Source organism: Scophthalmus maximus, chromosome 5 (assembly GCF_022379125.1).
Source record: "Scophthalmus maximus strain ysfricsl-2021 chromosome 5, ASM2237912v1, whole genome shotgun sequence".
NCBI lineage: Eukaryota > Metazoa > Chordata > Actinopteri > Pleuronectiformes > Scophthalmidae > Scophthalmus > Scophthalmus maximus.
Window position 1 is genome coordinate 11,860,791 of NC_061519.1, and position 22,085 is coordinate 11,882,875.

The 22,085-nt window shown below is 43.1% G+C and overlaps 2 protein-coding genes across 3 annotated transcripts in view; one reads left to right on the top strand and one right to left on the bottom strand.

Annotated features, from left to right (window-relative positions):
• Positions 1–114: 114 nt before the first annotated feature.
• On the top strand, positions 115–6,932 carry c8a (complement component 8, alpha polypeptide). Of its 2 annotated transcripts, XM_035634594.2 has the most exons (12): positions 115–608; positions 1,269–1,316; positions 1,428–1,536; positions 2,349–2,496; positions 2,617–2,764; positions 3,201–3,390; positions 3,482–3,664; positions 4,127–4,367; positions 4,457–4,588; positions 4,770–4,927; positions 5,044–5,269; positions 6,594–6,932. In XM_035634594.2, exons 1-12 carry the CDS (start codon positions 559–561, stop codon positions 6,743–6,745), a joined length of 1,785 nt encoding a protein of 594 aa, XP_035490487.2. In that variant the 5' UTR covers positions 115–558; the 3' UTR covers positions 6,746–6,932. The 2 variants fall into 2 exon arrangements, with proteins under 2 accessions (XP_035490487.2, XP_035490486.2); XM_035634593.2 differs by lacking the exon at positions 115–608 and having other exon boundaries at positions 1,105–1,316.
• Positions 6,933–7,122: 190 nt separating this feature from the next.
• LOC118310447 (complement component C8 beta chain-like) overlaps positions 7,123–22,085 on the bottom strand; it is a 52,542-nt gene continuing 37,579 nt past the window's right edge. The window contains exons 10-26 of the mRNA XM_035633378.2: positions 21,383–21,442; positions 19,297–19,344; positions 18,980–19,085; positions 17,270–17,917; positions 16,108–16,235; positions 12,867–12,877; positions 12,248–12,395; positions 11,582–11,729; positions 10,451–10,592; positions 10,223–10,355; positions 9,643–9,840; positions 9,195–9,435; positions 8,756–8,884; positions 8,499–8,662; positions 7,941–8,094; positions 7,520–7,591; positions 7,123–7,392 (exon numbers count right to left, since the gene is read on the bottom strand). Of these exons, the coding sequence (XP_035489271.2) occupies positions 7,244–7,392; positions 7,520–7,591; positions 7,941–8,094; positions 8,499–8,662; positions 8,756–8,884; positions 9,195–9,435; positions 9,643–9,840; positions 10,223–10,355; positions 10,451–10,592; positions 11,582–11,729; positions 12,248–12,395; positions 12,867–12,877; positions 16,108–16,235; positions 17,270–17,917; positions 18,980–19,085; positions 19,297–19,344; positions 21,383–21,442 (2,679 nt within the window). The 3' untranslated portion in view covers positions 7,123–7,243. The remainder of the gene's footprint in view (positions 7,393–7,519; positions 7,592–7,940; positions 8,095–8,498; positions 8,663–8,755; positions 8,885–9,194; positions 9,436–9,642; positions 9,841–10,222; positions 10,356–10,450; positions 10,593–11,581; positions 11,730–12,247; positions 12,396–12,866; positions 12,878–16,107; positions 16,236–17,269; positions 17,918–18,979; positions 19,086–19,296; positions 19,345–21,382; positions 21,443–22,085) is intronic.

Here is a 22,085-nt window from a genome sequence, read left to right on the forward strand (position 1 = left end):
TGCCAACCGCCATAAAAAAAGGAAAAGAAGAAGAAGAAGAAGAAGAAGAAGAAGAAGAAGAAGAAGAAGAAGAAGAAGAAGAAGAAGAAGAAGAAGAAGAAGAAGAAGAAGAAGAAGTAGAAGAAGTAGAAGAAGTAGAAGAAGTAGAAGAAGAAGTAGAAGAAGAAGAAGTAGTTACCGGACGTTCTTGGCGCGTAATTGGAATCCATTATTCAGAGCGACAGAACTGGAATTTTTCGGTTATTAGTAGTCAATAAATGTATCGATTTACATTACAGCAGACCGACATGCCTATGTAGTCTCCTATGTATTTAGTCAATACGTTTTAAAAAAATCATAAATAAATCATAAATTATCCTAATCCACTAACATGCTTTAATGCGCATGTTGATTTGATTCTGATGCCTTGATAATATACAATCTGGTTATTTAAACATCTTACCCCTCACACGGGCAACACAGACGGTCCATTGATCCATTCTGCTGCTACTCTAATGCGCTGCTGCTCACTTCCGGGAACTATTGGGAGACCATGATCCGCCCATTGCTGGGAAAAAAATGGTCCATTGGAGTGAACGGAGTTGTCGCGACTCATTAGACGGCACTGGGTAGGTATAATAATAATAATATTACTAATAAAAATAAAGGCAATCCTTTATTACAGTAGTTCCACTATGGAGAAATGTGTCATGTTAGAGCAGCAAAAGACAATAAAAGATAGAAACATCATTAAAAAAAAGTAATACATTAACAAACATGCAATATAAACAGAAGGGAATAGAAAGTATAGAGTATAGAAATAACATACACATTGTAAACCGAATATTTACAGTATGAACATAATGTAGACTATACAGTGCACATTAAATGTCAAATTATTACAGAATAATTATAGTAGTCTTCATAATAATAATAATCATCATCATCATCATAATCAACAAAACGACAACTCCCAATACTTTTAGTGCCACTTCTACTAGTAATGGAAATAGTAATAATTTCCTCCTTTTTTTATCAGGGGCTCATTTAATTCCAAGTAGTGTCAAAAAAAACCCCAACTGTTGTAATAGCATGTGTTTACTCTCGATCAATCATTCACCGTGTGTGCTGGTCAAGAGTGCAGCGGCAGAACTCCTCAGATGATCGCATCAGCTGTTTTTGTGATGTGTCCTTTTGAATCTTAAGGCATAGCTACTCATTTTCAGCATGGGGATATTTATTCGTTTACTCCTGGGTTTATGCGCACTGCATCTGTTTATCAATTTCAGTACATCTGTGGATGCGTCCAGACAACCATGGACAATTGATGATAATAGGTGCAGTATTTTTGGCCTCACTAACTTTTATATCGTTCTAAAATATGTGATTTAACACATCTCCATAACAGAACTGGAATTGAGATGATGATATATGTTTCTTGGGACCAGGGGGGCTGGGGCGAGGAGGGCCAGAGCAGTAAACAGACCGATACCCGTCAACTGTAAGCTGGCGAGCTGGTCATCTTGGACTCCGTGCAACTCCTGCACAGACAAAACGGTAAGGGTACCTCTTTCACTTATTCACTTATTATATAAGATATTGAATGAAAATTGTGATTATATCTTTTTACTATGGGTGGTTTAGCCTGACTGGTACAACTATAGCTCTCTTCAGAAAAAAAATTCTCAGATCAATACATTATGGATGGGATGTTCAATAGATCCAAAAGGAGCTTTTTATTATTCAAAATCAACACTTCTGCTCCAATAAGGTCAACAAAACTGGGGCTTGGTTACACCAGGTAACTCACCTTATGCCTTCCTTTAGGATGTTTGGAAACACCATATACCAAATATTACATAGATAATTATAAACTTATATGGAAAATAGAAATGCCCATTTATTTAATCTAAATGGTTTTAAATGGGAACACATGGATTGCACCTGAGTGTCACACAATAATATATACCAGAAATAACATTCATTTCTACAGCGCCTTTCAAACCCTGAGGTACAAGGTGGTTCACAAAATAAAATATGTGCACAAAAATATGGCAAGTCATAGAAAAGCCAGAACATCAAACACAGCAGTGCAATGAAAGAAAAACAGATAAAGGAGCAACATTAAAGCAATGGAAGTACAACTGTAAAAATGCCTGTCTTCTGTTTTTTATACAAAGGCACTGATTCTGCTGATCTGATTTTGAGGGGGGTTTTGTTCCACAGCATAGGAGCTGAAAACCATAAATGCATGATTTGTTTTGAGCCAGCTCCTGCAGTGTTTCTGAATGAATCTACTGTACACCTTCTTAATGGTATGGACACAGTGAGTGAGTTTAGATGCTAACAGATGTTGAACTCCGTCTTAGTTCCGTTTCCGATACATGGAGAAACCCTCACAGTTCGGAGGCGCACATTGCATCGAGACACTGTGGGAGACACTGGCGTGTCCAACAGCAACCACACAGTGTGCGGTGCCCGACTACTGTGGGGAGAGCTTCACCTGCAAAGAAACAGGCATGTCCCGTCAACAACCACTCAGACAACACGTTCTCTTCAAGCTGTTTTTATGTTTTTTCCAGTAGGTGTGTGCACATGGAGAACGTACAGTATATTCATGTCAGTGTGTCTCTGCAGGGCGCTGCATCAGCCAGTCGCTTCGCTGTAATGGAGAGTCAGACTGTGAGGATTTTTCCGATGAGGAGGACTGTGGAAGTTTCACCCAGAGAGATGACAAGTGCTCCACCCTCCTGCCGATCCCAGGCGCTGAGCGCGGCACCCGGGGGTATGTAATGCACAGCTTTTACTGCTATTATTGCTGTTATTCACTTTACGCAGTTTACAACATGTGAAAGAAAACTAAAGCAGGGCATTAAGGACACACGTGCAGCTGTGAAAAAAAATACTTTCAATTTGGAAAACCATTATTATAAATGGAAAAATCTATTTTCTGTGCTTAGCAAACGTCTCCGAAATATTGGGAATGCAGGCACCATAGTGCTAATTATATATACTGTATATATTTATCAGTAGTAAACATGTCACACCATTATTTCATTTGTTTTAAGGTAAGATACTTGTTTGTTTCCTTGCCGAGTGTATGATGAGACTCTCAATACCACTCTCACATCTGTCTGTTGATGATGCTACAGCCAGTCAACTGATTATGGAAACAGGAATTGTTTGGATGGATGGCTCTATACAAGCATTCTTTTGCCCAGGTACAATGTCTTGACCAGAGACTTTGTGGATCCTGTACTTGACCCAACGTACTTTGGAGGAATGTGTGAATATGTCTACAATGGCGACTGGAGGAAATTCACCTATGACTCCTTCTGTGAGCACCTGCGCTACAACGAGGACGATAAAAACTACCGGAAACCTTTCAACTACCACACCTACCGTTTTGTGGTAATGTCATGTTGAGCTGTATTTGTTTGTGCAACTTGATCATTGTAAGGTTACATAAGACATGTATGACATTAGATTTGATCTGTTTCAGGCTCAAGCTACGTCAGAGGGTTCCCACGAGTACTATGAAGATATGGCTAGTCTGCTGAACGCCAGGAAAACTATGCATTCTTCCAACGCTGGCTTCACAGTCGGGGTCTATTACATACAAGGGGGACTCAGTGGAAGTAAAGAGTCGGAGTTTCTCAGCAACATAACACAGTATAAGAACCAGGTATGATAATCAGATACCAATGAGCAGTGTCACAAAATAACTATAATGAGGATAACTGCAATATTTGAAAATTTAAATGCAGATATGTAATTAATACACATATGATAATATTGTGTAAATAACTGAGTGCCTCTAAAACCATTTCACCTTCTTTCTGCTGTCTGGTTCACACTCCATCATAGTAGTGTTTTGCTGTATTTTGAGTGTAGTTTATTTTCCAAAAAATAGACAAAACACACAATAAACTATTTGCTTTATGCTAAGTTAACCACTTCCTTGATGTTGCTAAACATCTAGTAGTTAGATATGAGAGTGGAGTTCTCATCTAAATGAGTTTGTGCATGACCCATAATTGCACACTGTGAACAGAGTTGAGAAAGGTCCTGAATCCGGTTATAGATAAGTTACAGTTTGAAAATTAAAAAAATAGAATAAATGAATAACTTGCTGTTTTGTCCTCAGAACCTCGGGTTTGTAAGGCTTTGGTCCAAAGTGCAAACAGCCTACTTCAAGATGAGAACCAACAGGTTGATGCTTCATGAAGATTTCTACTTTTCACTCATGGAGCTCCCAGAGCAGTATGACTTTGGGATGTACTCCCGCTTCTTCAACACATTTGGCACCCACTACGTCACGGAGGGAACTATGGGAGGCACCCTCGAATATGTCGTGGTTATCAACAAAACCGCCATGGCAGAATCAAGTACTGGGATTTGTTAATTTGCTGTAATATGATCAGAAATGTTGTGCCATGTCTCCTTCGTTGAATTCTCTCTCTCCCAACTCTCACAGATCTTGAGGGCAAACAAGCTGGTAAATGCATTGGGGCCTCTATTGGTATAAGCAATCCACTTGGCGCCTACGGAGAAGTAGATCTCACATTGGGTGGGAACCAATGCAAAAAGAAGGGAAAGTTAAGTCAAGGTGAGATATAATTATCAATAATGACAAAAACACTTAGCGCTAGTGATGATGCCGCCCCTTGAGGTCATCATAATAGCTACTCGCCTTAATTTGATTTTATTAGCTAAATTAAAGAAAATGAAGGATTGCTGTAGTAACGTGTTGTGATTGTTGTTGCTTGTTTTGCTTTTTTGAAACGTAGCAAAGGACTCCAGTTCAGTTGTGATTGAGGACATTGTTACCCTGGTGAAGGGAGGAATCACACACAGCAGCAGTGGCCTGATTGCCATCAGGAATCCAGACACATACAAGAACTGGGGGGCAACTCTGAAATACAACCCGGCACTCATTGAATATGAGGTGACATCACTTCATATGAAAATGTTGTCACTCAGTGGCACCCACGGTGATCGCACTCTGCTTTTGTGACTCGTGCTGATGTGGTCACCTGCTGTGTTCTTCCTCCCGTTGCCCAGACCATGCCAATCTATGAGCTGGTGCGCCTCAGCACAGCCGCCGACCACGTAGGCGCCAGACTGGCCAACATGCAGAGGGGCTGGGACGAGTATCTGCAGCAGTTCGACTCCTGCCGCTGCGCTCCCTGCAAGCATAATGGGATCACCGTCCTCAAGGGCACGTCCTGCGAGTGCATCTGCAAGTCCGGCTTCCACGGGGAGGCCTGTGAGGAGACTCTCAGAAGAGGTGAGATGATGTCAACCCATTCAGAGCTGGTGCTTCAAGCAAGACCAAAGTGCCTTTAATATTGAAATTGCCAGCTCTAATAACAATACTGATAACTATCAAAGCACAGGAAGATTTTAAGAGAAGATCTAACATGACTTTTGCACCTCCCGAAATATCGCAGCCCAGCCAAAAAGCTTGCATATGAAAAGTAGTTACACATGCCCCTATTAAACATCCGGGACATACTACTGAGAGGTTTGATATAAATTATCTTATCAGTGAACACAAACTACATTCCATTTTTCTCACCAACACATGGCTGAATTCAGATGTGGTCTCAGTCAATTGAAGCATCCCCTCCAAACTACACTTGTATCCACTCTCCACATAAGGCGAATCGAGGGAGTGGACCGAGGCTGCTATCTACTTTTAAATGCAAGCATCTGATCTTTTGGAGTTTTTCATCCTTTGAGTACGGGGCTATCATATTGGAAATTCAAACTTTGGTGCTGCTGTTTACTATGGATTGACCACCGTATTGATAAAGGCCTTGAACGACAAGGCTTTGGATTTTTTGCAACTCTTGCATTCTTTGATTTTATGCAACATACTGCAGGGCCAACTCACAGCTGCCCCTGGATTCAGTGAGCCCTTTAATGGCTGAATACTACGACCAATAATGATTGTTGACATTAGAGCCTCACCGAAATATCAGTTGGCCCATAATATCGGGCGCTATGAGCCTTTCACAGACATATCTATTTTTATGTTTGTTGAAATGAAAACTTTTATTTAACAGAATACACAATGCGGAAAAGATTTGGATCTTGGTTTATGTTTTACATGATTTTTTTTTATTTTCATCATTCGAGTTCTAAATATTTGGTTTTGCATTCTTGTTTTCTTTTTAATTTTATAGTTATTTATATTAGGGATTGTGGTTGAACTGCAAAACATCTCAAATACATTTTATTGTTCAAAGGGATTTGGTAACGACATTTTAGGATTCACTGCAAATTGATTAAAAAAAAGTGCTGATATAAGGGTATCATCAATGTTTAACTCTCTAATATTGGTATTGGCATCGCTCCCCAAAAATCGATATGGATGGGGTTCGAGTTGATATAAATTAATCAGACCACTCTTTGGTTTTTTTTACATTACTGTAACTACATTAGTATCGAATGATATTGAGTGTCTTGTAAAAATGTTGTGCAGTAGAAATGTTGAACTGTACTTCAGGTGCCTGTTAGAGGATGTGATGGAGTAACAACAGCTTGCAGACATTTCCTCTCGCCAAATCCATGAATTCAACACAAACCATCTTAATGTTACTCGACAGATGCCAAGACGGACGGGTCGTGGTCGTGCTGGGGGCCCTGGTCATCCTGTACATCAGGGAGGAAGACTCGGGCAAGAACCTGTAATAATCCCCCACCCGATGGGGGCGGAGCAACCTGCCTGGGCTCTTCCTCTCAGACACAACGTTGTTAAGGTGAAGCTCCTCCCAGATTCCAGGTCAAAGGCGCTGCTGAGTGCCAAGTGAGCGTTAAGGTTTCTTTTCTCCCATCGATTAAAACTGGTTTTAAGTAAAGTGTGTAAATGTTGGAGCCCTCAATCATAGTGTCTGCCTTTCTCAGGCAATGTATGTCGAAGTAGAAATAAATGTGTGTTGTGCAGACCTTGTGTATGTGTCAGTTTTTTAAATTCTCTCGGCATTTTTTTAAATGAAATAGTCATTTATACTGTTTGTGACATTTTATAAATTGCCTCCAATACAAAGGTAAAATATATGACAACAGACACTGAGTCCAGGTTAGTGCATTTCTTGTTTGTGTTTAACAAAAATACCAGAAGATATCCCATGCAGGTTCCTTTTTTGTCTGTATCATTTTATTCCAATGTGAATCGTTAAGTCACATTAGGCAGTCCAAAGACAAAACAAACCACAGACTAACTCTCATTTAAAAATCTTGTTGACATTGGTGCTGCTTAGCATTCAGTCGACTCTTGCTGCAGTCCTGTGCATGCCAGGCCTCCATTGCTGGGTGCCGGGTTGTTACACTGCCGACTCCGCGACATCGTTCTTCCACTGCAGGACGACCAGGCGCCCCAGCAGCTCCAACTGCCGTCAATGCCTACTTCTGTCGGAAAATGGTCACGTCAAGTCTCGCTATGTCAGTGTCTCACTCGGTTTGGTACAAAGAAAGAGAAAATGATGTCACGCTGTATGAATCTTTTCTGTGTTTTGGATCTGTCATTTCTGACCTTTTTGCCTCTGAGTGATCTCACAGCCGCTTCCGTTGTAACCAACAGGACAAACGCAGTCACACCTTGTGCCTGATGAGAAAGACAACAAGATTTACCATCATCATTACAGCCGCATGTCGTAGTTATCCACCATCTGTTGGCAGAGGAGGTCTAATAACGATTACCAGTTAGTTACAAGTTACAATACCAGTGTCGTCGATGGAAAGAAGTACACTAAAGCTGTTTTCAGACATTCACTCCGGAAAATGTCCGGAAAATTGGACAATTTCCGGAGTTTGCCTTTCACATATGAAGAATGCAGATGCGTTCACAGCAGTATGGACATTTCCAGACCACTCAGACGAGGGGTGGTGCCTGAGTAGAGCGCCACAGTGTGAATTTCGGTCTTAAACACAAACTATAATATCCTCTGGGTCACCTCTCAAAACGGCCACTCCGTTGTTGTGGCAGGGAGCACAGCGGCATGAGCTGGTCTCCGCCAGGTACTCTGACAATGCTCTCTTGAGGTTTCTCTTCAGGGTGGCATCGTGGGTGAAGTCCCTGGAGGTCACCAGCTCATAGAGCGGCCGCGTCTGATGAGAAACAAGTGTCATAATTAAACCAGGCTCTCGTCACCATTCAGATTCACTTGTCTTGGAATGGGTTTTTTCTTTTGGAAAGAGCCAACTGGAAAGTCCCACGTGTGCTGAAACTTGACTGTGTTGACAGCCTCGTTGTATTTGGCACAGTTTTTATTTGGCATAACTTGTTGTTTTTTCTTCTTCTCTAACTTGCTTTTGATTAACTTAGCCGCCGGCTACTTTTCCTCTTTGTAATTCTGCCAATCCTGGAAGCACCTCTGACCAACTGATTTTGCAAATGCTTCTGCTTCAATTAGTCAAGTCATATCCTTTGATGACAACTTTATTGATCATTACAAGTGGGACTACAGGAAAAAGGAAAACCATGAGATTCAGTGAACGAAAGAGAAACTCACGGTCGAGCGAATGAAGTCAGGGTTGAAACGTACGCCCTCGCCCCAAAGTTTCATCAGCTGCGGGGTGGGAAGCTTTTTGGACACCAAGCCACTGATGGATTCACTACTGCCTCCCCGCACGACAGCGACAAAGTCCTCCACGATGCTGCCAAGCGCGGTGTCCTCTGGAGAGGGGTGGAATGAATTCAGCATGTTTTTAGCATCGGGACATGTGCCGACTGCAGGCAGGGCATGTGATTATGCATTTGGAACCTCACCTCCCATCTCATTCAACAGGCCATTGCAGGATCCACCTTGAAATCCCACCGACACATAAACACCATATATGTTGGCCCCAACCTTAAGGCCTTTCTGGGTGCAGGACTTGTAGTCTTCCAAGGTATAATCTAGAACAAAACAAAAAACAAAAAAATCTGTCATCGTTTGCATATTGATTGTTGAAATGATATCATAGTTCACAAAACTGACCCCTGAGGAAGATGTATGCATGAAAACCAGATTACAGTGACAGATTACACACCAGATAGTTTGTGTAAATGATAAGATTAAGATGATGTCACCATTGCCGAAACCCAGCATCTGATTTTAATAAATATCTCAATGCATTTTTGCAACATTTAGTAAACGAAGAAACTGATCAATTTTACCTAACTGGATTTGACCGATGATGCCGCTTGACCCCAGATCATGTATTACCTGTCTTCTCGAGCTTCTCCTTGTTCAGAATGATGGTGTGCTCGTATTGTCCTCCGAGGGCAGCCTCTGTGATGTAGTGGGTGCCGTAGTCTCTGTATATCTGTCTGTATTCTCCATAAACGTAGGACTGCGGCAAGGAGCGCAGACGCTGCAGGAACTCGGGGTGAAGCATCAAATCATCTGCCTTGAGCATGTACTGGGCCAACTCCAGTTCTGCTTTGGCTCTGATAAAGCTGTTAATCTGAGGAGAAGAGCAGTGGGAGGCGGGTGAAGGATGTAAGACTGGCATGCAAATTTTCATTTATCTGAAATGACTTATGCGAACAAAATGCGAGTGACGGCACCAAATTTTCATTTGATTTTAATTTGTGCTGTTCAGAAAATGTGGATGCACCAGAGGCTTTTCAGGAGAGAAAGGGAAAAAATACAAAAAAATAGAGCAGCTCACATTGCCAGAGGCCCGGCGAATCTTCTGAATCGATTTGGTGTATTTGGCCTTATTGTGGTTGTAGCCAAATTCAAATAGGCCAGGAATGGCGAACCCATAGGAAACAGTGGTTTGGGTCATACGCTCCTTCATGGTGTAGTCCATGTAGTCAGAGTACGACTCGAAAGACTGCACGTTGAAATCATATGAGCCACTTGTCTGCGGAGGGATGGAGAGCAAAATGTATCCCTTTTAAATGAGCAGGGACATTTCAACAGAACTATGAATACATTATAGAGCAGTTACAACACCTTAATAAGAACGATTTATGGCTTATCGGGTGGTGAAAAATCCAATTGATTGTCATTTTTTTGGGACTGTTACGTAGTAACACAGCAATAAATTCTGGTCATCCATCAAGGAACTCTCATTAAAGAATTACCTCAATTCGGCAAACCCAAACCTTGTTGTAAAGTAGAGCGCTTTGAGTGGTTGTTTAGAACGGAAAAGCACTACATTGACACAGTCCATTTACAGTCCATTCATATCAACTTTAACACAGTACTCATGAGACAAAACTGTGATTGTCGGGCATCTCCACCTGGAGAGTGTACTGTTGCAAGTTGTGAGGCTTCCTGAACCTGACATCCTGGATGTACTGGGGCAAGCAGCTGCCGCCATAGTATCGGTTGTCAAGCACCACTCCCTCCAGGTTACTGTTCAAGATGTTGATTCTGAAAGAAAAGGCAACAGCACCAGTGTTACCGATGAGCAGGCTGATTTCGGAGGGAAACAACGTTTACACATGACATTTCCCGGTCTGACTCACCCTTTGGCAAGGTCTTCGATTCCCCAGAACTCCTCAACCTCCTGCCTGCAGGGCTTGGGAACCTTCCTGCAGCCGACTTCATCGGACATGTCGCCACAGTCGTCCTCCCCATTGCACTGCAGAGTCCTGTGAATACAGCGACCTGAACGAGGGGGAGAGAAGTCGATAGCGTTTAGGCGACTTTCAGGCTTAAACTTGTCATCATGGTGTGCAAACCGACTGCACAGTGTGATGACACCTCCATGGTTTTTCGCGGAACAATGGCGACTTGATTTAAGACACAAAGGAACTGCATCACCCATTCCCTTACCAAAACAAGGAAAAGAATAGCGTTCTCCCAGTCTCCATCCCCAGTGATGGCAATGACAGTCATCCTCGCAAGAGGCAAAGACGGAGAGTGATAGAAGAAGAGGTGAAACAAGAGTGAACCTCTGGAAGGACGTTCAAGGCACGGGGAGAGCTCCGGTGTTTGAGAGGTCTCAAAAACGACATGCTGTCTTGTCTTCTGTCTTTACGAAGGTGACCAAACAATGATACCGCCTGGAACCTCTTAAAGGAATATAGTGTGCCATTATATTTAGCCTACACTAAATATCAAGCATAAGCCAACAGCAGATTTGCTGGTATTGGAGGAAAATAGGTAGCCAGGCTACGTCCATAGATGAAAACTTCACAAAGTCACCAGACTTGGCAAAGAAGCAGTGCATCACAAATCCACAACATTGTTTTTCCACTTTGATTTTTGCACAGATTAAAAAGGAGATGTGAAGTGTTAATTGGCAAACTAATCTTACAGTTTTATAAGGGATATGTTTTGGACCGTTTCTTGTCTAAAGACCTTGAGCGTTGTGCACTTTAAGTGCACAACGTCCTGATGGTATGCGCAAATGACTTCTCTCACAAAATGTGAGACTATGTCTTTGAGAAAGAAGTTCCTAAATGCAAAGCAGTTGGAGATTTCCTGACTGAATTTAAGAGATGACTCACTCACACAGAGCATTAACGCTCTTCTTTGTGTGACTTGAATCCTAATGCGTTTCACCAGCGTTTACTCCTGTGCAGCGGTATGACACAAAACTTAATAATTCCCCGTGGTACGCTGCATTTAGACGGGCGTCGCAGATACTGTACCTGTTTGGGTGCAGACAAATCCTTCACACAGAGGAATATTGTCACAGGTGAAGCGGGCTGGAACATCACAGGCCTCTTCCTCCCTGTCATGGAAATTGCATGGCTCCCCTCCAAACTGAGACAGCTGGTCAAGCTTGGCGTAGCGATACTGGAAGGTTGAGAGGAATAAACACACAAACAGTCGGTGGAACACTGGGGCAGGCTCTCGCCGTTTGCCAATAAAGTTGGGGGAAGAGCGCGGAAGCTGGTGCAGGGGGAACCATAAAAGCCCAAATCACATTAAGTGGGGTGTTTTTCACTTTGTCATGTCAAGGTTATTAAGCTCCCTCCTTGTAAAGTGGATGAAGGAAGATGGAGCACTGGGGTCCGTCTGCCGAGACCTCTGGCAGCAGTAAAAGGTCTCTTCCTCGCAGGCAAACATCTCACAAGGGTCGAAATATTGAATGCAGAATTTTCACTTGCCCCATCTTAGAGTTACCAATTCATAATCATTTTCCATAATTGGTGAATTCTTTGTTGTATCTCTGACTGCACCTGGAATTCAAACGTGTTAAACAACTGCACGAACTAACAGCTACGGGTGATTTCGTCCCTTGTTAAAAAACGGGGCTAATCAAGCAAATCACTGGTGCATTCTGGGTCCATAGCCTCCCACTCAGTACTTACTCTTTTCTTCTGGCAAGTGTCACAGCGTGACCATGCGCTCCACACTGAGAAAACACAGTCCACCGGATGAACTACCAGCGGATCGCCCACTGACCGAGGTTGACGGACACCGCGCTTCTCATAGCTCGCTGTTGTGACGGCAGCTTCACTGTGACATGTCGATGAAAATCGAAGATCGAAAACAAGTGGACAGTGAGAGACATTTTTACCATCTGGGATGTTTTGCTGTGGGATGGACTATAATGACAGAACTAAATGTACAGCTGAAAGACAGTCCTCAAAGGAAATCAAACTATGATATGGACAAGAAATCAAACTATGAAATGTAAAAAGACAATGGATTAAATAGACAAATACAATCCGTACCTTATGAGCGCCAAGCTCAAAGTAACATGGAGTAGACAGCTGTTCAAGTTGAATGGTCTCCTTTGTATCACCACAGAAAACATGATTGTGTGTCCTCACTGACTGAAGGGCACTGCTCCTCACTCTCTCTATAAGTAAACACACACTGATCAATGCAGGCCTGGACGACATGAACTCACTGTTGCCATCGGACTGAGAGGTGGAGCTGTGTACACAACACTTCAGACCTCCAGGGCCCCAAAACTCACTGTACTGTAGGTTCATCTGCAGACAAGATTTTAGAAAAACAGAAAGCAGAATTTTGAAACCCAACTGTCTTTTTACAACATCATCCACTTGAAATCATCCTCATAATATTTCCATCATCCTCATAAAATGTGTATGTATGATTATAAGTTAAATATAAGCAGATCTGTGATGGACCTTAAAATTGCAACAAAATATCTCAACTAAAGTATCATGGTGAAAAAAATAATGTTTCGAAATCAAGTGAATTCCGGTTAAAACGATCAAAAGTCGTGTTTGTTTATTCATGACCTTTAAACTTTGCCCACCTCTGATTTGGATTTTACCGCATGACACAATTACATGACTCTCAGCAGTAGTTCACCAACTCAGGGACAAGGAGCAGAACGACCAACATCTAATAACCAGCACCAATAAGCTACCACTGATGTGACTAATAACGCAGTAAACACTATGCTAAGATCCGTCATCACTGCGGGAAGTGCATTGGGGTGAGGCTGGTAGATCCATGTCTATAGAGACAGCAGTGGTGGACACACACACACACACACACACGGTACTGGCTTTAATGTCTGACTTTATGCAGGATTTTTTTCAGTATTTATGGGAGGACACAAAGGACTGAGCAGAACAGTGGGAATCACATGATATTTTATTTGTGACTGAACAGTGGCATGGGTACAGTGTTTGGGGAAGTCATAGATGTACAAAAGTCCCTTTATTTTCTCTTTTTCATGACAACTCTTAATTCCATAAATAAAATTTACAAAATATTTTGGACTATTTCTCGTTTTTCTCACACGGGCAGGGGTACAGTTAGGCTACCACTTGTTATTGTAAGTCTAGCAGTTAATAGTGATATCTCTTCATATTATATAAAGTTACCTTTGTTTTTTAATTTTATTTTCCTGGTGGAGCAGACCTACAATGTGGCCGAGTGGTTTGTAACAACGATGACCTGACAAGAAGAGCAGTGAGTGGACGACAAAAATAAACCTTATAAGGCATAGAAATGCATTGTACTGTCTCTGGACTTGTGGTTGTTAAGCCATGTCATACCAGAATGGGTTTATTCTGCTCAGTTGTCCATGAAACCAAACAGAGATATGATTTTGAGAGGCAAATTGTAAACAATGTGACCTTAGTAAATGTAGAATATCTAAAAAGAAAAAACAGATGCAGGAAAATCTGCCTCCTATTACAAAAAAATAAAGTCTGCGACCTTTCAGAAATAGTAGGATTCATGTTTCAACCCCTTCATTTCTTTTGTCTCCAGTTCATAACGAGTGAGACGGGTTCAGCAGGCTTCATTTTGAATGACAGTGTAACACATATTCACAGTTCATATCTCACCAACCGAACAGAAACGACATTTTCAGAAAAAAAAAAAAAAAAAAGGCTGCAAAAGTGAAACAAATATCCAGACGTCAAAAAAGAGAGGTGCTGGTAGGGCATTGCTTGAGAGAAACACAGGTAGTTGGCATCCAAGAGGCAGAGAGCTATCTTATGGCACAGAGGCTCAGGTATAGGGGCTGGGAAGATTCTTATTTACAAAATAGATGTTTGGCAAATGTTGAATTTGACACTGACGCCTCCGAGTCATTTGGATCACCCCCGATGGCTCGAAGTCGTCAACAAAAAAGTTCACAGCTTATAAAATAACAAAAAGAAAAATCATCATTTATTTCATTTGTTTCAGACCAAGGGGGAAGCTGCAGAGAACAGTTCTGCCCACAGCTGAGCCCGCTGCATCCACGTTGAGTCTGTTCATGCAAATGGACGAGAGGTGGAGCAACACGATGAGAACATTTGGCAAATCCATCTGCTATGCAGTCTTTGCTGGTGGCGGTTGACAAACTAAAGGTCAACCACATACGGTCGGACGCTGCTCCTCCGGAACGTTTCCCAAAAAATAATTTGCATCATCAGTTTCACCATGGCCTTTTGGATGTATCCTCACAGATATAAATCCATCACAGGAGTCACCCCCTGTTTGCAGGTTTCAGTCAAAGATCAAAGGTCACTTCCTGGTTGATAGTTTTTTTTTTTTTTTTTGATTGGACGAGTAAGCCAAAGTCTGGTTGTCATGCTGAGGAGTACAGTACAGTATGCGGCCTCGGGAGGAAAGCAGATCCTAGGATAGCCAGCGTATTACAGACCTGCCAAAATATCCGTTAAAGATTGAAAAACACCCAGAGCAAGTCTGTGTAATACAGCCGTGAGAGATGCTTCTGTTCACAGTCACTCATCTCTCTTCTTCTCTTTCCCATGAGCTTCTGTCTTGGCCTTGAGAGCTTCCATCCCCTAGAAAAAAAATCAGCATTGGTGCAGTTATACATCTGACCACTGAGGGGCAACATTGTGCCTTCCTTATCATTTTAATTTAGGTGGCGCAGAAGGACATCATGACTGAAACGATGAAGTACACCCATCAGCAAAGACCAACTGGCAGCAAACCACTTCCCCACAAAAGATAAGGGAGACACGTAAAGGACACGAATGAAAACATAAAGCAAATAAAGAAACACACAGAGAGGGGTTATGAAGCAACGAGAGAGGAGGGGGTGGTTGGACACTGGAGATGAAATAAAAAATACTGGGTAGAAAAGACATGAAATGCCACAATATGAAGATGGTAGTGTGAATCAGAGAACGGGAGCCTCTGAAATACCAACTCAGTTTGTTGTTATCTAGCTGTCTTCCTGTGGACAGGTCTGATCCTGCGTAGGATCAGGCGCTCCAGTGAGCACCGGAGAGACCGACCTTGCAACAACAGAGCCCTAGGAAAGAGAGAAAGTGTGTGTGTGTGTGTGTGTGTGTGTGAGAGAGAGAGAGAGAGAGAGAGAGAAATGTGTCTAAATTTTGTTTTGAAGGATATATATTTATTAAACTCGACTCTTTACCTCCCATATTGTCCCTGAAAACATCAGCCGAACATATAGCAAAATGACAGCAACTCTTAATTATCACAAGACATAATTTCACCTCATTATATATGATCTAATCAAGACACTCGAAATCATCTTTGACCTTTCACACTTAATTGACTTGACATTTTTCTTAAAAAAAAAAAAGAGGCTAAAATCAATCCCGTTTGGGCAAATTACTCACAGGAAAATCTACTCCATGTAATTACACGTGATGTAGTTGAGAACTGATCATCCATGTGACAATAATAGATTATCAGTTATTAAATCAAATCCATGAAACTTAACGACGGGGATGCGACCCGAGGAGATGGCACTCACCGATTGCTCCTCCTTGGCGTCGCTGGGGTTGTCCTCCTGGTCGACAGGGGACTGATCTGTGGGGGCGTCGCTGGCCTGGGATGGGGGGCAGTCGGAGGAACAGCTCTGCTGCGGGGCTGGAGTTGATGCTGTGGAGATATACAATAAGAAACATTCAGTCAATGCATTATTATTATAAAACAATCATGAGACAACACAGAATAGGAATACAATTTTGATTCATACAATTTTTTCCAAAACGTGGGATGTTTACTGTTGAATGATAATCTGCCCTCCGGATCCAGATCATGACCTTTATTGTACGTCACTCCTGCTCCTTTTTTCCTTATTATTATACCTGACATTCTGCATTCTCTCAAATAAAACACAAACAGTTGAGTTTTCCTTGTTGTGAGGCACAACGCTGTAGGAATCTCATCCATTAAACCAAAGTGCTGGGTATATTAAACATTTAACCTCATGGTGATGCTTGATGAAAAATTAGCGGCTCACCAGAGTTATTACAATTCATCCCGTGGGGATGTGTGCAATCCATCAAACCTTTGTTAAGGCATTTCACTCGAAACCACAAATGTCACTCCGTCAGCAGGACTAGAGGGATAAATCAAGTCGTTGTGATACATCATCTGGGAATCATGAATGTGTAAACAATTTGGTGCCAATCCATTTATCAGATGTAGAAATATTTCACTGAATGAGTGAAACATTTCACCAGCTGTTTGCACAAGGTCAAGGGATTGTCAAACTCATGAATGTTCATCCTCTGGGTGCCAATCATATCTGTACAAAATTTCATATCAATCCATCCATGATATAGTAGAGATATTTCAACAAAAAAAAAATATTAAATTGCTAGAAGAACAATTAGATTATCAGCAAGGTTGGCAGGATTCATCCTCTGGGGACCATGAATATCGGTATAATATTCCATCAGAATGGATCTAATGGATGTTGAGATAGTCTAGTCTGGACCACCATGTGTAATTGATTGACAGAATGATATTTCTATCTTTAGAACAATGCAGTTAAGGCAAAAAAAATGGTGCAACTGAGATTTGAGACTTTTAAAAAATGCATTATGCTTTTGATTTCAAGTGGTAAATATGTTGGATTAGTCATCTGTGTTTATGTAGGAGGATGATGAATAAAAAAAAAAACGTACGAGATTCAGTGGACGGTGACGTGGATGTTCCTGGGCTCAAGGTCATCCTAGAGAGATCAAGGTCACTACAGCTCCCTTCCTCTTCCTGGGTCGCAACAGATGACGGTGACAGCAGCTGACTGCAGGCCAGCTGGTCCGGTACACTCATGAGGCCTGGGGTCCCACACCTGCTCACCACTGCTGACGCCATGCCAGGTCCCACACCCGCTGCTCCGGCTCCTGATGTAGAGGGGCCCTCGCCTGCGTCCGAGTCCATGCCGAGGCCATCTTTGCCCAGACTAAGCTGCCTCTGGAGCAGTGTGGGGTCGGCTGTGTGCTGGGGGCTGGTGATGGCCGAGGACGGCGCGGACAGGTCGCAGGCTTGGGGGCACATGGTGGTGATGGGAACCAGGCCTTGGAGCATGGCAGCTGGGATTGCATGGCCCCCCACGCCCACGGTCTGGGCTGGCATGTAGGCCGCCATGGCCGCCCACTGCTGCTGAGTGGCTGGGAAAATGTTGGCCTGGCTCCAGATGACCGGCTGACCACCGGGGAGGACCTGAGCCACCTGGAGGGGCCCTTGCACGGGGAAGGCCAGAGTCTGAGCCTGACCAGAGAATGGCTGCTGTGCCCACTGGGCAGCCTGCACCGGGCCCATGGTCATATAACCTAGAGAAATAAAGGGAAGGAAATGATTAAAGGATATTAAGACAAGGACATTAAGTTCCTTTATCAACATTGCTATCTTGCAATCTGTGTCTAACAACGAGAGCTCTTTAATGCTTACTAAACTGACACGTGGTGTGTTTTCTTATAAGTGTCAAACAGGCCTGTGACCCACTTTGGGCCCTGTTTCCTAAATTAAAACACCACAACGGTGGCACTGAATGATGCTGCCTTATTTGGTACAGATTGCATTCACTTTTCATTCTTCCTGAACTATATTTCCATGTCATAAGTTTTTACATTGTCTTCCTATTTTACTCACATACTCACTACACAATAGAATCAAAAGGGGAAAAAAAATCACCCTCACATTTATTATTAAACAGTTTTTGTCCAATTTATGTTAATACGGCATGGTAATGCAGTTGCAAGCGGGGACTGTCTTAAAAAAAGCTTATCCTTGGAGTGTTCCAGGACAACAGAGATCTGAGGGTCGACTGCTAAAGCTCTGACTTCGCACGCGTTATTATCACAGGGGAGAGGACGCTGAGAGTTTGCCTGTTTGTTGCAGTGAAAAAGAGATTTTGTTAAGATTGCTGTTATGAGATGATGCCGTTGCGTTTGTTCAACGCGTAAACAACATCTGCTTGCAAAGGCAAAACCAATTTTAGAAGATGATGTTATGTAACGCACAAAGGACATTTAACATCCGCGCAAGTTGATTTTGTCATTTTCGTAGTAAATTGGCAGCTACAAGGCTGCAAATTGGAAATGAGTAATGTTGGATAAATGGAAAAGCCACAGTGTCAAGGGTTTTATCAAAGCGCTGCAACTGTCCCTGAAGAAACCTCTCCATGGCTCGCAGCATAATCACATGTGGGCTCACACTGTATAAAAACTCCTAATGTTATTTTATAAATCCACATCCTGCTAAATCCTGGCAAGGTTTTCGACAAACTTAACATCAAGTAAAATCATCTCCACCGGTGTGTTTTTTTCCCCCTTTCTCTCTCTTATATTTTTGCAGTGTGGAAAAAGATGCAGTGTGTCAGTCTTGGTCCCTACCTGATGGCACGGAGGTGGGGCTGAACGGCGCGTACATCTCAGTGTGTTGCTGCTGCTGGCGGCTGCTCCTGCTTGGGTCCAGTGTGTTGGCAGGTGATGGGGGCATCTGGGAGTCAGAGCACAAACGTCACCACCACCAAAGTCACCGAAAAGTCACCGTGCTGCACATTTAACCTTTCATCTGCAGCACCGTGGAGCATCGGGGTGAATTAGATCTCTGCATCTGTTTTTCTAATAAAATGGCTGAATCAGAGATGAAATACGATTGTACTAGCTCCGGCTTTGCAAATGGGCCTAATGTGTGTGGCAGTACTCACAGAGGGAGGTGTGGACATGTCGCCGAAAAGATCAAAGTGGTTGATATTCTGTGAGTCGGACCAAGGGATGAAGGGCAGAGAGAGAGAGAGACAAAGTCCAGTGATACATCACAACAATGAGATTTTGCATAGTTATGAAATCTCAAATTAATCTCCAAATAGGGTACGGTGGCTGCAAAAGGGTGGGTAAGTGCGGGGAGTGAAATATATTCACAAAAGCAGCCTGCGCTTTGGATGGCAAGAAACAACTATCCCCTTGTTTCATTATCAGAAAATGGATCTAAAATGAATCTTCCACGGCTCGCTATAATTGAGCGGGTAAAAGGCTATTCAGTCCCATAAAACAGGCTCTGATTAGATATTCTTATGTCTGCCAATCACGAGGGGCGCCCGTGAGAGCCGGGGACGCTTTTTAAATGCTGGGTTCTGTACTCTTTGAGCAGATATAAACACAGAGGAGTGTGTTTATTGTACCAAATGAATGAAAGAAGAAGCTCCGGGGACCACCCAACCGAGACAATGAGGCCACCTCACCCTATAGGCAGACGCGACCCCTGCTCAAGTCCCCTCCGTGATACGCTCGCTGCTACTTAAAGGAGAGGGGACGCGGCTGTGAAAGAGACTATGGGATGGCTAAGTTGCGGAAATGTCTCTGGGGCCATGCAAAAGCGGACAATGGATCACAGTAAAAAGCACAGACACACACAGGATTTGCATGCCACGTATACACAGATACACACAACACAACATATTTAACAAAAACAAAATAAGCAGAAGAAAGAAAGCAAAGGGAAGAATCACAGCAACCAGTGTTGCGCATAAACTGGGTGTTTATGTCTTCCTTGAGTAAGCCGGGACCACAAAGGATCGCGCAGTATGTTCAGCACTTTGGATCCATCGAGGGGGCACACAATGAGTCCGAATTTGTAAAAAAAAAGAAAAAAAAAGAAGAGGTAAACATTGCACACAGAGGTGTCTCCCGCAGGCACCGACACACATCGAGGGAGTTCGACGGCGCTCAAAAAGCTCCAACTGAATGAACAGACAAGCAGTAACACTCGGAGATATGGATGCGCTGCTACTTATGCTGGCATGGGCTGTTTGGGCGAGATAGCGCAGGGGGGGGGGCCGGGACAGTTTATCTGTTTGATATGCTGAGCAACACGCACACAAACAGTGAAAAGTGGAGACACACTTTGCCAGGGCTGTTTTTCAAGTGTTGTGTGTAAATCTCTCTCTGGGTTGGATGTCTGGCGAAATAGGCTTGAATAAATGCTGCTTTTTTTTTTATTTTTACAAGCGATTGGAGAGATGTGATAGCGTGGTCACGGCATGGTGGTGAAGAACTCATAAAGCCTACCAAGATGGGATGAAATATATTTGCAGTTCGATGACAGGGTGGGGAAATCAAAAATGCTTTCCGTGCCGTTTTCTGATCAGAACCAATTCGCAGGAGAAAAGTATACCGCCGCTCATTAAGGCACGGCTTCACACAGAGCGTTTGGCCTTAATTGCGTGTAGCCGTGACTTCACTGCATGCAGCTCAACCCGACACCCACCTCACCTACAAACCTCTCGTCCTCATCCTCTGAGGAAGACGGAACAGCCGCCCCTTTTTAGTTTCCCGCCGCGCCAGTCGAACGGGACCAGCAAAAAACACTCTCCAAACTGATTTTGTCTCGACCATCTGGTCGCGACATGCTTCAGATTGCGCACAGGATTGGATTCTGGATGTGAAACCTGCCTCTCTAATGTTCTGTGAAATTGCTGACATGTCTGATCTTGGTCACCCAATCAGCTCGTCTTATCTGCTCAAGCAGGCTCGGCGTGGCCGATGTAGCTCTGTTTTCGTCATCGTCACAGAGAGCAGACGCAGGCGAAAGAACCCCTGTCTGACTAGTCCTTGGCATGGGGAATGTTTTAGAGCCGGTTATTGGCTGTAATATATTTGAATAGAGTGGAGCAGAACTTCACAAAAGGACAGTGTCACAGGGGGCTTAAGGCACTTACTCCCAGAGGACCTTAAAGAGAGGTTTGCAAGTAGGAGAGTGGAGAAACAAATAATAGAACACAAAAAAACACCTACAGTCATGAAATGGCGCTTTGGGACATCATAGATCCCTTCCTTCTGCTGACTGGTTGGGACCTGCATTGGGTTGGAGGTCGATTCAAACGTAAATAACAGAGCAACACCCTTCTCCTGTGATTTTTTCTTCTTCCACAAGCTGGGTTTTTAAAACAGGAGCTTACAAGAACTGAAACATGTCTGCTAAGATAGAAAAGCGTACTACATCAATTTTGATTTAGTCCTTTTTTTCTTTTTTCAGTGCAATGGTGTAATGCAAATTCTGTCGTTGCACTGTTAAATCAATTCTACTTTAATCAATATTGATTGCAAGCAATACTGGTTCTGCGAGTATTAATAAAGCCTATTGTTATTCTGCAGCAGTATGTCTCAACTGGTTTACAAGACAATAGGAAGATGCCTCGGCTCTGGCCTTCTTTATATATTTCTATCTGTTGGCTCCTAATCTCGCTGCCCGTCTCTCTCTCCCCTATCGCTCACATGACTGGTTAACTTTCGGTTGCGTTTTGCCCAAGTCTATTGATCTCGTTTCTTTCCGAGATCACATGGCATGGCAAGTGATTAATCTCCCTCTCGGAATCTTTCATCTTCAGAGGAACGCAAGATACAGGGGGGCAAAAAGAGCAGTCAGAGGAGGGAGGGAGGTGGGGTCGGATTAAATCATATGACACGTCCCTGGACACGAGTCCTGGCTGGTCCTTTG

Coding starts and splice junctions, on each gene's coding strand:
- c8a (XM_035634593.2), top strand. CDS start 1,207: ATGGGGATATTTATTCGTTTACTCCTGGGTTTATGCGCACTGCATCTG. Junction 4,368..4,456: donor AACCGCCATGGCAGAATCAA/GTACTGGGATTT, acceptor CAACTCTCACAG/ATCTTGAGGGCAAACAAGCT. Junction 5,270..6,593: donor TGAGGAGACTCTCAGAAGAG/GTGAGATGATGT, acceptor GTTACTCGACAG/ATGCCAAGACGGACGGGTCG.